The sequence below is a fragment of the Syngnathus acus genome, chromosome 8 (assembly GCF_901709675.1).
Source record: "Syngnathus acus chromosome 8, fSynAcu1.2, whole genome shotgun sequence".
Lineage (NCBI taxonomy): Eukaryota > Metazoa > Chordata > Actinopteri > Syngnathiformes > Syngnathidae > Syngnathus > Syngnathus acus.
In genome coordinates this window covers 9,814,150-9,824,953 of record NC_051093.1, presented here as the reverse complement: position 1 = coordinate 9,824,953, position 10,804 = coordinate 9,814,150, and the positions used below count along the sequence as shown (strand labels likewise).

The following is a 10,804-nucleotide window of genomic DNA, read 5'->3' as shown; positions in this document are numbered from 1 at the left end:
TGAATTTGAAACACATGAAATAATACATCCTCTCCTGGTCTTTTTTATAGAGTGAAGCGCTGATTGCATTTTGAGTGTGATCTTGAGTTTGTGCTCTCTCCTCTTCAAGTCAAGCAGACATTGAGGAAACTTCCATCTCTCTCCTTACTGGTGTCAAAAGTCACAGGTAAGTCAATCATGTTTTATGGCATATTCCCAAAAATGTAAAGCGCCAATATGTCCCTGCTGTGTATCTGTGTGAAACCATTCCATTTTTGCTGCTTCTCTCACTTAATGGAAACTAGAAAAGAGTGTGTTTTGATGACTTTGCAGTCCAAATTGCATCCTTCTTTGTGCGCTATGTAAAGTCGGTCCAAACATATATGGAGGGAGTCATCTCAATGGCGTGTTGTAGAAAACAGGGTGAGGCCCTGGTGCAAGTTAGTCTGTGGTGAGCTTGAATGCTTGAGTGGCTTGTGCTTCTCTAAATGCTTTTGTATGGATTGATGGTGATGGTCAGCTCAGCAGGGACTGAGCGGGAAAGAGCAACGGTTGGACCACGATCCAATTTGGAGTTTTGCCAGGAAATATGATCGCAGCTTTCAAGCATAAGCCATGCCTCCCTCTAATCCAATGATTGCTCAAGTGCTCTGGCTCCGTGACCCTAAAGCATGGACTCGGACTATTGCGTTTATCAGGTCACCATAAAATAATAATCTTTACACGGCTTGTCGTAAAACATGAAATGGTAATGGTACATTCGAATCAAAGGCTTCACTGGGCTCAGAAAAACACAATGCAGAAGTGACAAATGTCAGCGCTTGCCCTGTGATTTTCACTTCTGTGCACACAATTGAAAGAAGGCTTTATTTATCCGCGCTACCGCAACATCCGTTTCGACATAAGCCTTGATGTTTGAACTTGTTCAAAGTATCATTTACAAGGAAATCGTTTGCCGTGTTGGGAAGGAATACCGTTGTGAGTCCTATCCTAGACAAATGAGCATTACACGTACTTTATGAGCTCACACTGTACCAAAAGAAAAATGAGTATTGGACTTACTTTACGAGCTCCTTGGACATACTGTGTCAAAAGGCCAACTTAGAATCCATCTTAATTCATGTATGATTTTTATATCACATATATTATCATTCTTATTATGCATCCCAGCCTGTTTTGGGTTAAAGACAGATTTGGAAATAAACGCAACCATCACACCCACAATCGTCCCATAATCATTTTTCTCTCTATTATCCATCCATCCATTTCCTGTACCGCTGTATCCCCACGGGGGTCGCGGGCTTGCTGGAGCCTATCCCAGCTGTCATCGGGCAGTAGGCGGGGGACACCCTGAACCGGTTGCCAGCCAATCGCAGGGCACACAGAGACGAACAACCATCCGCACACGCACTCACACCTAAGGGCAAATTGGAGCGCTCAATCGGCCTACCAAGCATGTTTTCGGGGATGTGGGAGGAAACCGGAGTGCCCGGAGAAAACCCACGCGGACACGGGGAGAACATGCAAACTCCACACAGGGAGGGCCGGAGGTGGAATCGAACCCGCACCAGTGCTAGCCAGTGCGCCACCGAGCCGCCTTCCCTCTACTATTATTATTCTTATTCTTATTATATAAGTGCATGAAAGAACTGCAAATATTGACGATACATCTGTTAGCTAAACCACTCCCGCTAATATTTATATAGAATTCCTGCCTCCAATGCTTTTGTTTGCCGGGAGGTGACTAATAAAACATGAGTACTTTATCAAAATTTCCAAAGCAGTTCAAAATGCTCTGTCATTTGTCTGACTGCTTTCTCTGCACTTGGAAAATGTTTGTTTCTCATCTATGAAAGACTTCTCAAGATGGAAAAAGGACACCTAGGACAAGAATCAGCCCCACCCTACCCTGGCCCGCCCATGGCCTATGGGGGTGCAGCGCCCCCTCCTGGATTTTACCCGCCCATGAATGCAGGACCTCCACCTGTTGTATACCAAGGAGGTCTGTGGGCAGCTTCATATGATGCTCAGTCTGAGAATCTTGATCTGAAGGTTCCGAACTCCGGACTTATGACATGTATAGCCTAACACTGTCTCGTTTTCTGGTGTTTCCATACGTCATGTGCTGCTCTCACTGCGGCTCCAGGTCCATCTACCACAGCCTCAGGTGAGCTAGTACATGTAATACAGAGGTGTACATACATGGTGCAAAGAGCCCCATTTTTCACATTTAAATATCAGACCCAATACAAACTCTAAACAAATCAGTCAAATTCAGAATTTGTCAGTACACGTGTGCGCAATGCAAATGAATGCATGTTGCCTGCATGAGGAAGTCAGTGTGCTTCTAAACTGACCTACAGAATAGTGCCCGTGTGCATCACAATGAACCTTTGTCGTCTTCATAGTGCACAATCGCAATTTGGCATGCACCTTGAGTCAGAGGAATTGAGGAATTCACAGCATATTGTTGGCTACACCACACGCAAAAGTGTCCTTCACTCTACCGTGTGAAGTGAGATAATCATGTTCAAAATCGCTCGTAAATATGATTACCTGATATGTCAATGCCAATGACGTGCGTGACATGGTACACAAAGTCAAAGTCTGCTTTATTGTCAGTTTCTTCACATGCCAAGACACACAAAGAAATCGAAATTACGTTCCCACTATCGTGATCGTTTCTACGTTTAGTGCCCTCTGCTGGCCAATTTGTGCAGTTGCGGTAAAAGATGAATTCAAGAACCACCACTTGCACTTGTACCTTTTTTCCCCAAGAATTTGTGTTTTAAATGAAATTGCATATGCATATTTCAATAGAAATTTTAGGATGGGTATTATTTTTCAAAGATAAAAAGCCACGATGATGATAAAGTCACGGCGTTTTATTCTATATTCTATAATTGTGTTGTATTCTTTTTCAATGACAGTGACTCACTTGGTGGTAACACCTTCCTTGCAAGATAGCCCTGGAGAAACCGTATGCCCCCACTGTCGGCAGACAGTGGTCACCCACGTAGAGCGTCAGGCAGGCCTGATGGCGTGGGCCATCTGCGGATGCCTCGCCTTCTTTGGGTAAAGAGAGGAATCGCACAAAAGCGAATTATGCCCAACGATATTGATACACTTATGATGTCACTTTCCCCACTGAACATGACTTTTTTGTTTCCTGCATCAGGTGTTTTCTCTGCTGCTGTATACCATTCTGCGTGGACTCCTGCCAAGATGTGGTGCACCATTGTCCAAACTGCCACGAGCAAATCTACATTCATAAGCGATTATAAAGTGCTCCAAACTGGGAACTTGATGCCGATCACCATTCATTCCCAGCAGTGGGTGTATTTGCTAAAGTAAACGTTGCAAATGCTAAGGTATTTGTGATGTTTGGATGCGGCATTGCAGATGACCAATCAATGATTAATCAGTTAGTGGGAAAGCATGTAAGTGATGAATATTCGGGCTGGGAAATGTGTCTTTAGAATACAATTGGAAGTGCTATGATTCTGTCCAAGAATAAACGTGTGCAGTTATAAACAGCAAATGTGTCCATTTTTATTCAACTGAAAAAAGTACACAATAAAAGGGGTGCTTCAATAAAATAGAGTAAAATTAACGTAAGACGCTAAAGTGAAAAAGATGACTGACATTATCGTGACGTCATGGCGTGATCTCGTCAACAAGTCAGCTGTTGTAATGGTGCATTCACTTACATCTGGAATCGGTATGAACGACGGGAACGTCAGCTGCACTACGTACAAATGATTGGTGAAAACAGCAATTCGTTGATTTTAAGTACAAGAATCCCTCTTTGTTCACATATGGAGCTGAAAAATCGTCGGACACGTCAAATGTTCCGTTCTCAAAATCCGACATTACGAAAAATATTAACCATACATATTTCTAATACACAACACTCAAACAAATTGTGCATTAATGTTGAATTTTGTGGGCAAATGTGATTCATCCCGAGTAGGGCGTTCAACGTTTGTGCTCTTTTGGTTTCTGGAAGAGCGAAGCTTGTGGGGGAGTTCCTGAAGGCATCATGGGACAAGAGGGGGGGGGGGGAAGAGGAAGAAATCCACGTCGTCTCCTGCCTGCATCGTAACGGGTCCGGTCCGGTCGAGTAATGTTCTCGGTGTGTCCACTTCCTCCAAGAAGAGCGTAAATGTCGTCATAGTGGCTGGGAAACTGGAATACGGCTCTAAAAACACTCCAGTCTGGATCATACGGAGAGGACTACAAAATCAGAATGGAGCTGGAAGACGGAGTTGTGTACCAGGACGACCCGGGAACATCAGCGATGATGTCTGAGCGGGTATCGGGCCTGGCTAACTCTATTTACCGCGAGTTCGAGAGGCTCATCGGAAAATATGACGAGGACGTGGTCAAGGAGCTCATGCCGCTGGTGGTGGCCGTCCTGGAAAACCTCGACTCTGTGTTCGCCGAGAACCAGGAGCACGAAGTGGAGCTGGAGCTGGAGCTGCTCAAGGAGGACAACGAGCAGCACGAGCGCGAGAAAGCGCTCAGGAAACACGCGGAGGAGGTGAAGACAAAACAAAAAGGAATGCTAAAACTAAATAAACTACAGCAAAATACTTAAATAATAATAATAATACTAACAACCTGCTATTAAAAACGAATTAAAACTAACGACTACATGCAAAATTCAAGTGGAATAGAAAGTAAGTAGAATGAAAAATCCCAAACTATTACGACCCAGGTGGAAAGAAAAGTCTAAATCTGCAATATTTGAAGCTTCTGCCTGCCACTTCTGCCAACTTTGCAATGCTATCAGTGCAGTTCTTAGAATGAATGATACAAAAGGATCCAATATGAATTATGAATGAAGATGTATTGATGTAGCATCATTAAGGCAAAATGAACACTGGCAATGGAGTCTAATTGATTTGTCAATATTGACACGCATTCAAAGAGCAAACCGTAAGTGCGCAAAACCAAATAATAAAGCTCCAACTTTTTTAAGTGAGATAATTGCGAATGGAGGAATGAGTTCATGGCTTAGCTGGAAGATTTGAGACTTTGAAATGACTAAGTGGATTTGATTTATTGTTGTAATTGGTATTGATTTGTTATCACTTTTTAATGAATCAGTCAATTATCACAATTATAGCCTGTCATAATAGTGGCTTTGGCATCAACCTCAAATAAAACCGATATGATTTTGGCCATAGTTTAATATCATGAAGTCTGTATATTGATAATGACCCACCTACTTTCTCCAGAATGTTCTTGACTTCTTTTGTTTGTGACTCAGTTGATTGCAAGCCTGAATAGACAGCACACCTATTGTGATTGTGTGGAAGCGTTGTCCAAACTCCCAATATGTGCGCTTGAAAGTATGCACCCCCACCCCAACACACCCAAGCAAGCGGACTTGTGAAATGTGAAGCGCGTGTCACTTTAATGAATAACTCATTCACGGCTATCATCACTCACTGTCCACTGGCACCAAAAAAAAGAGCATTTTTATTATATTATATTACATATTGTAAAATAATATGAGCAAACTCAACTTCTACCACGGAAAAAACATCCCCAGCTCGTAAAGAGTGACTGATTGATTCAAAGTGTATTCACACTTCAACTTAAACAACACAATAAGTGGGTTTTTAGTCAGCGACATCAGTGACCATTTGCCAGTTTTTATGGTTTTTGATGACAACTATAAAATTACTCAACCGGCCAAAAAAACAGGAATACAGAAGAATTAAAACAGAAGAAACAATAAACGCATTTAAAAATGGTTTAATGTCACAAAACTGGGATACTATATACAATGAAAATCACATTAACTGTGCATATGAGGAATTCTTAAAAATTTTCAAAAGGTTATATGACAAATGCTGCCCTGTAAAAGTAAATAATAGGAAACTAAAGTATGTAGATCATCCCTGGATCACAAAGGGCTTACAAAATGCCTGTAAAAAGAAAAATACACTTTACAGAGAATTTATAAGACAGAGAACTAAAGAGTCAGAAAATGAATACAAACAATATAAGAATAAACTAACTAATATTATAAGAGCTGCTAGAAAAGAATACTATAGTAAAATATTAAATGATAATCAAAATAACACCAAAGAAATATGGAATATAATGAATACTGTAATAAAAAATGGCTCTAAAAAATTAATTAGCCGAAATATTTTATGATCAATAACACTGAGAAGCATGATATGCAAGAAGTGGCTAATAACTTTAATAAATTCTTCGTAAGTGTGGGACCTGATCTGGCCAAACAAATCCCAGATTCAGTAACAACTGAGGAGCAGTGTAATAGTTTAATAGATAGGAATCTGAGCTCAATGTTCATCAAAGCAGCGGATGAGAAAGAAATGTTTCCCAATGCACAAACAAGCCATCCAAAGACTGTGATGACATTGATATGACTACTGTAAAACGAGTGATTGAGGGGATTTCTAAACCATTAACATACATCTGTAACCTATCATTTCAGACCGGTATATCCATCCATCCATTTTCTGAACCGCTTAGTCCCCACGGGGGTCGCGGGAGTGCTGGACCCTGTCCCAGCCGTCATTGGGCAGTAGGCGGGGGACACCCTGAACCGGTTGCCAGCCAATCGCAGAGACAAACAACCATTTGCACTCGCACTCACACCTAGGGACAATTTGGAGTCTTCAATCGGCCTACCAAGCATGTTTTTGGGATGTGGGAGGAAACCGGAGTGCCCGGAGAAAACCCACGCGGGCCCGGGGAGAACATGCAAACTCCGCACAGGGAGGGCCGGAGGTGGAATCGAACCCGCTAACTGTGAGGCGGATGTGCTACCCAGCGCGCCACCGAGCCGCCTCCGGTATATTTCCAGATAAAATGAAAATAGCAAAAATCATACCTTTGTATAAAACTGGGAACAAACACCACTTCACAAACTACAGACCTATATCATTACTATCACAATTTTCTAAAATACTGGAAACACTTTTTAACGACCGACTGGACAAATTTATAGATAAATATAAATGACTCACTGACAGTCAATACGGATTTAGGTCCAACATAGCAACATCACTGGCACTAATTAAATTACTAACGCAATAGACCTAAAACAATATGCAGTTGGGATATTCATAGCTCTAAGAAAGGCATTTGACACAATAAATCATGTTAGTAATTTAGTATTTTGTTGGGATAACTGAGGCAAAATGATTTATGGCTGGGTATTTAGGGATTATTAAAAAGGGGTGGGATTAAATAAATTATACTTCTTCCCACTCCTTTTCAGGCATGTGAATGTGATTTATGGTTTCTTTGTGGTTATATCTTCATTGCTACTCTTTTAGTTTGTGTGTATGTATGTATGTGTGCATATGTATGTGTATATGTATATATATATATATGTATATATATATTTTTATAGGTATATATATGTATGTATGTATGTATGTATGTATGTATGTATGTATGTCTGTATGTGTATCTATGTATATGCATGTATTTAGTCATGTCTTTTCATTGTGTACAGTAATCTTATTTTTTTTCCATATGTTTGAAATAAACGAAACGAAAAGAAACAGTGTAACTTGTTTGACTACCTTGTTCGGTCACTGACGTATTAATAATATGGTGGGGGGGGCGGAGTTGAATTTGAAACACATGAAATAATACATTCTCTCCTGGTCTTTTTTATAGAGTGAAGCGCTGATTGCATTTTGAGTGTGATCTCGAGTTTGTGCTCTCTCCTCTTCAAGTCAAGCAGACATTGAGGAAACTTCCATCTCTCTCCTTACTGGTGTCAAAAGTCACAGGTAAGTCAATCATGTTTTATGGCATATTCCCAAAAATGTAAAGCGCCAATATGTCCCTGCTGTGTATCTGTGTGAAACTTCCATTTTTGCTGCTTCTCTCACTTAACGGAAACTAGAAAAGAGTGTGTTTTGATGACTTTGCAGTCCAAATTGCATCCTTCTTTGTGCGCTATGTAAAGTCGGTCCAAACATATATGGAGGGAGTCATCTCAATGGCGTGTTGTAGAAAACAGGGTGAGGCACTGGTGCAAGTTAGTCTGTGGTGAGCTTGAATGCTTGAGTGGCTTGTGCTTCTCGAAACTGACTGAGCGGGAAAGAGCACCGGTTGGACCACGATCCAATTTGGAGTTTTGCCAGGCAACATGATCGCAGCTTTCAAGCATAAGCCATGCCTCTCCCTCTAATCCAATTATTGCTCAAGTGCTCTGGCTCCGTGACCCTAAAGCATGGACTCGGACTATTGCGTTTATCAGGTCACCCTAAAATAATAATCTTTACACGGCTTGTCGTAAAACATGAAACGGTAATGGTGCATTCGAATCAAAGGCTTCGCTGGGCTCAGAAAAACACAATGCAGAAGTGACAAATGTCAGCGCTTGCCCTGTGATTTTCACTTCTGTGCACACAATTGAAAGAAGGCTTTATTTCTCCGCGCTACCGCAACATCCGTTTCGACATAAGCCTTGATGTTTGAACTTGTTCAAAGTATCATTTACAAGGAAATCGTTTGCCGTGTTGGGAAGGAATACCGTTGTGAGTCCTATCCTAGACAAATGACTTTATGAGCTCACACTGTATCAAAAGAAAAATGAGTATTGGACTTACTTTACGAGCTCCTTGGACATACTGTATCAAAAGGCCAACTTAGAATCCATCTTAATTCATGTATGATTTTTATATCACATATATTATCATTCTTATTATGCATCCCAGCCTGTTTTGGGTTAAAGACAGATTTTGAAATCAACGCAACCATCACACCCACAATTGTTTTTCATTTTTCTCTCTATTATTATTATGATATAAGTGCATGAAAGAACTGCAAATATTGACGATACATCTGTTAGCTAAACCACTCCCGCTAATATTTATATCGAATTCCTGCCTCCAATGCTTTTGTTTGCCGGGAGGTGACGAATGAAACATGAGTACTTTATTTATCAACATTTCCAAAGCAGTTCAAAATGCTCTGTCATTTGTCTGACTGCTTTCTCTGCACTTGGAAAAGGTTTGTTTCTTATCTATGAAAGACTTCTCAAGATGGAAAATGGACACCTAGGACAAGAATCAGTCTACCCTAACACCTACACCTCGCCCATGGCCTATGGGGTTGCAGCGCCCCCTCCTGGAGTGTACCCGCCCATGTATGCAGTACTTCCACCTGTTGGATACCAAGGAGGTCTGTGGACAGCTTAATATGATGCTCAGTCTGAGAATCTTGATCTGAAGGTTCCGAACTCCGGACTTATGACATGTATAGCCTAACACTGTCTCGTTTTCTGGTGTTTCCATACGTCATGTGTTGCTCTCACTGCGGCTCCAGGTCCATCTACCACAGCCTCAGGTGAGCTAGTACATGTAATACAGAGGTGTACATACATGGTGCAAAGAGCCCCAATTTTCACATTTAAATATCAGACCCAATACAAACTCTAAACAAATCAGTCAAATTCAGAATTTGTCAGTACACGTGTGCGCAATGCAAATGAATGCATGTTGCCTGCATGAGGAAGTCAGTGTACTTCTAAACTGACCTACAGAATAGTGCCCGTGTGCATCACAATGAACCTTTGTCGTCTTCATAGTGCACAATCGCAATTTGGCATGCACCTTGAGTCAGAGGAATTGAGGAATTCACAGCATATTGTTGGCTACACCACACGCAAAAGTGTCCTTCACTCCCATGTGTGAAGTGAGATAATCATGTTCAAAATCGCTCGTAAATATGATTACCTGATATGTCAATGCCAATGACGTGCGTGACATGATACACGTGCTCGTTTCTACAGTTAGTGCCCTCTGCTGGCCAATTTATGCCGTTGCGGTAAAAGATGAATTCAAGAACCACCACTTGGCGCTTGTACGTTTTTTTCCCAAGAATTTGTGTTTTAAATGAAATTGCATATGCATATTTCAACAGAAATTTTAGGATGGGTATTATTTTGCTCTTCACACCTTTTTTGAATTTGTCTACACTGTTTTTGCCATTTTTCACATGTCCTGAGTGTTGTTAGTCACCTAAATGTTGAACAGAGGGTGTGTTTTACCGAAGTCAAATTCCTTGTTTGGCACGCTCAAACATGGCGAATAAAAAACTCTTGAATCTTGAATTTTTCAAAGATAAAAAGCCACGATGATGATAAAGTCACGGCGTTTTATTCTATATTCTATAATTGTGTTGTATTCTTTTTCAATGACAGTGCCTCACGTGGTGGTAACACCTTCCTTGCAAGATAGCCCTGGACAAACCATATGCCCCCACTGTCGGCAGACAGTGGTCACCCACGTAGAGTATAAGCCAGGCCTGATGGCGTGGGTCATCTGCGGAACCCTCGCCTTCTTTGGGTTAAGAGAGGAATCGCACAAAAGCGAATTATGCCCAACGATATTGATACACTTATGATGTCACTTTCCCCACTGAACATGACTTTTTTGTTTCCTGCATCAGGTGTTTTCTCTGCTGCTGGATACCATTCGTCGTGGACGCCTGCAAAGATGTGGTGCATCATTGTCCAAACTGCCACACGCAAATCTGCATTCGTAAGCGAATATAAAGTGCTCCAAACTGGGAACTTGATGCCGATCACCATTCATTCCCAGCAGTGGGTGTATTTGCAAAAGTAAACGTTGCAAATGCTAAGGTATTTGTGATGTTTGGATGCGGCATTGCAGATGACCAATCAATGATTAATCCGTTAGTGGGAAAGCATGTAAGTGATGAATATTCGGGCTGGGAAATGTGTATTTAGAATACAATTGTAAGTGCTATGATTCTGTCCAAGAATAAACGTGTGCAGTTATAAACAGCAAATGTG

The 10,804-nt window shown here is 41.3% G+C and overlaps 2 protein-coding genes across 3 annotated transcripts; both read left to right on the top strand.

Annotated features, from left to right (window-relative positions):
* On the top strand, positions 1 to 3,520 carry LOC119125521 (LITAF domain-containing protein-like). 2 transcript variants are annotated; one of them, XM_037256112.1, is made up of 5 exons: positions 1 to 166; positions 1,836 to 1,981; positions 2,117 to 2,146; positions 2,910 to 3,054; positions 3,158 to 3,520. In XM_037256112.1, the coding sequence occupies exons 2-5, from the start codon at positions 1,846 to 1,848 to the stop codon at positions 3,261 to 3,263; spliced, it is 417 nt and encodes a 138-aa protein (XP_037112007.1). In that variant the 5' UTR covers positions 1 to 166; positions 1,836 to 1,845; the 3' UTR covers positions 3,264 to 3,520. The 2 variants fall into 2 exon arrangements, with proteins under 2 accessions (XP_037112007.1, XP_037112008.1); XM_037256113.1 differs by lacking the exon at positions 1 to 166 and adding an exon at positions 1,080 to 1,101.
* A 708-nt stretch (positions 3,521 to 4,228) lies between these two features.
* LOC119126226 (lipopolysaccharide-induced tumor necrosis factor-alpha factor homolog) lies at positions 4,229 to 10,800 on the top strand. The gene is made up of 6 exons (XM_037257362.1): positions 4,229 to 4,522; positions 9,030 to 9,168; positions 9,313 to 9,333; positions 10,190 to 10,334; positions 10,438 to 10,631; positions 10,708 to 10,800. Exons 1-5 carry the CDS (start codon positions 4,229 to 4,231, stop codon positions 10,541 to 10,543), a joined length of 705 nt encoding a protein of 234 aa, XP_037113257.1. The 3' UTR covers positions 10,544 to 10,631; positions 10,708 to 10,800.
* The last annotated feature ends 4 nt before the right edge of the window (positions 10,801 to 10,804 follow it).

Coding starts and splice junctions, on each gene's coding strand:
- LOC119126226 (XM_037257362.1), top strand. CDS start 4,229: ATGGAGCTGGAAGACGGAGTTGTGTACCAGGACGACCCGGGAACATCA. Junction 9,169..9,312: donor ACCTGTTGGATACCAAGGAG/GTCTGTGGACAG, acceptor CTGCGGCTCCAG/GTCCATCTACCACAGCCTCA. Junction 9,334..10,189: donor TCCATCTACCACAGCCTCAG/GTGAGCTAGTAC, acceptor TTTCAATGACAG/TGCCTCACGTGGTGGTAACA.
- LOC119125521 (XM_037256112.1), top strand. CDS start 1,846: ATGGAAAAAGGACACCTAGGACAAGAATCAGCCCCACCCTACCCTGGC. Junction 1,982..2,116: donor ACCTGTTGTATACCAAGGAG/GTCTGTGGGCAG, acceptor CTGCTCTCACTG/CGGCTCCAGGTCCATCTACC. Junction 2,147..2,909: donor TCCATCTACCACAGCCTCAG/GTGAGCTAGTAC, acceptor TTTCAATGACAG/TGACTCACTTGGTGGTAACA.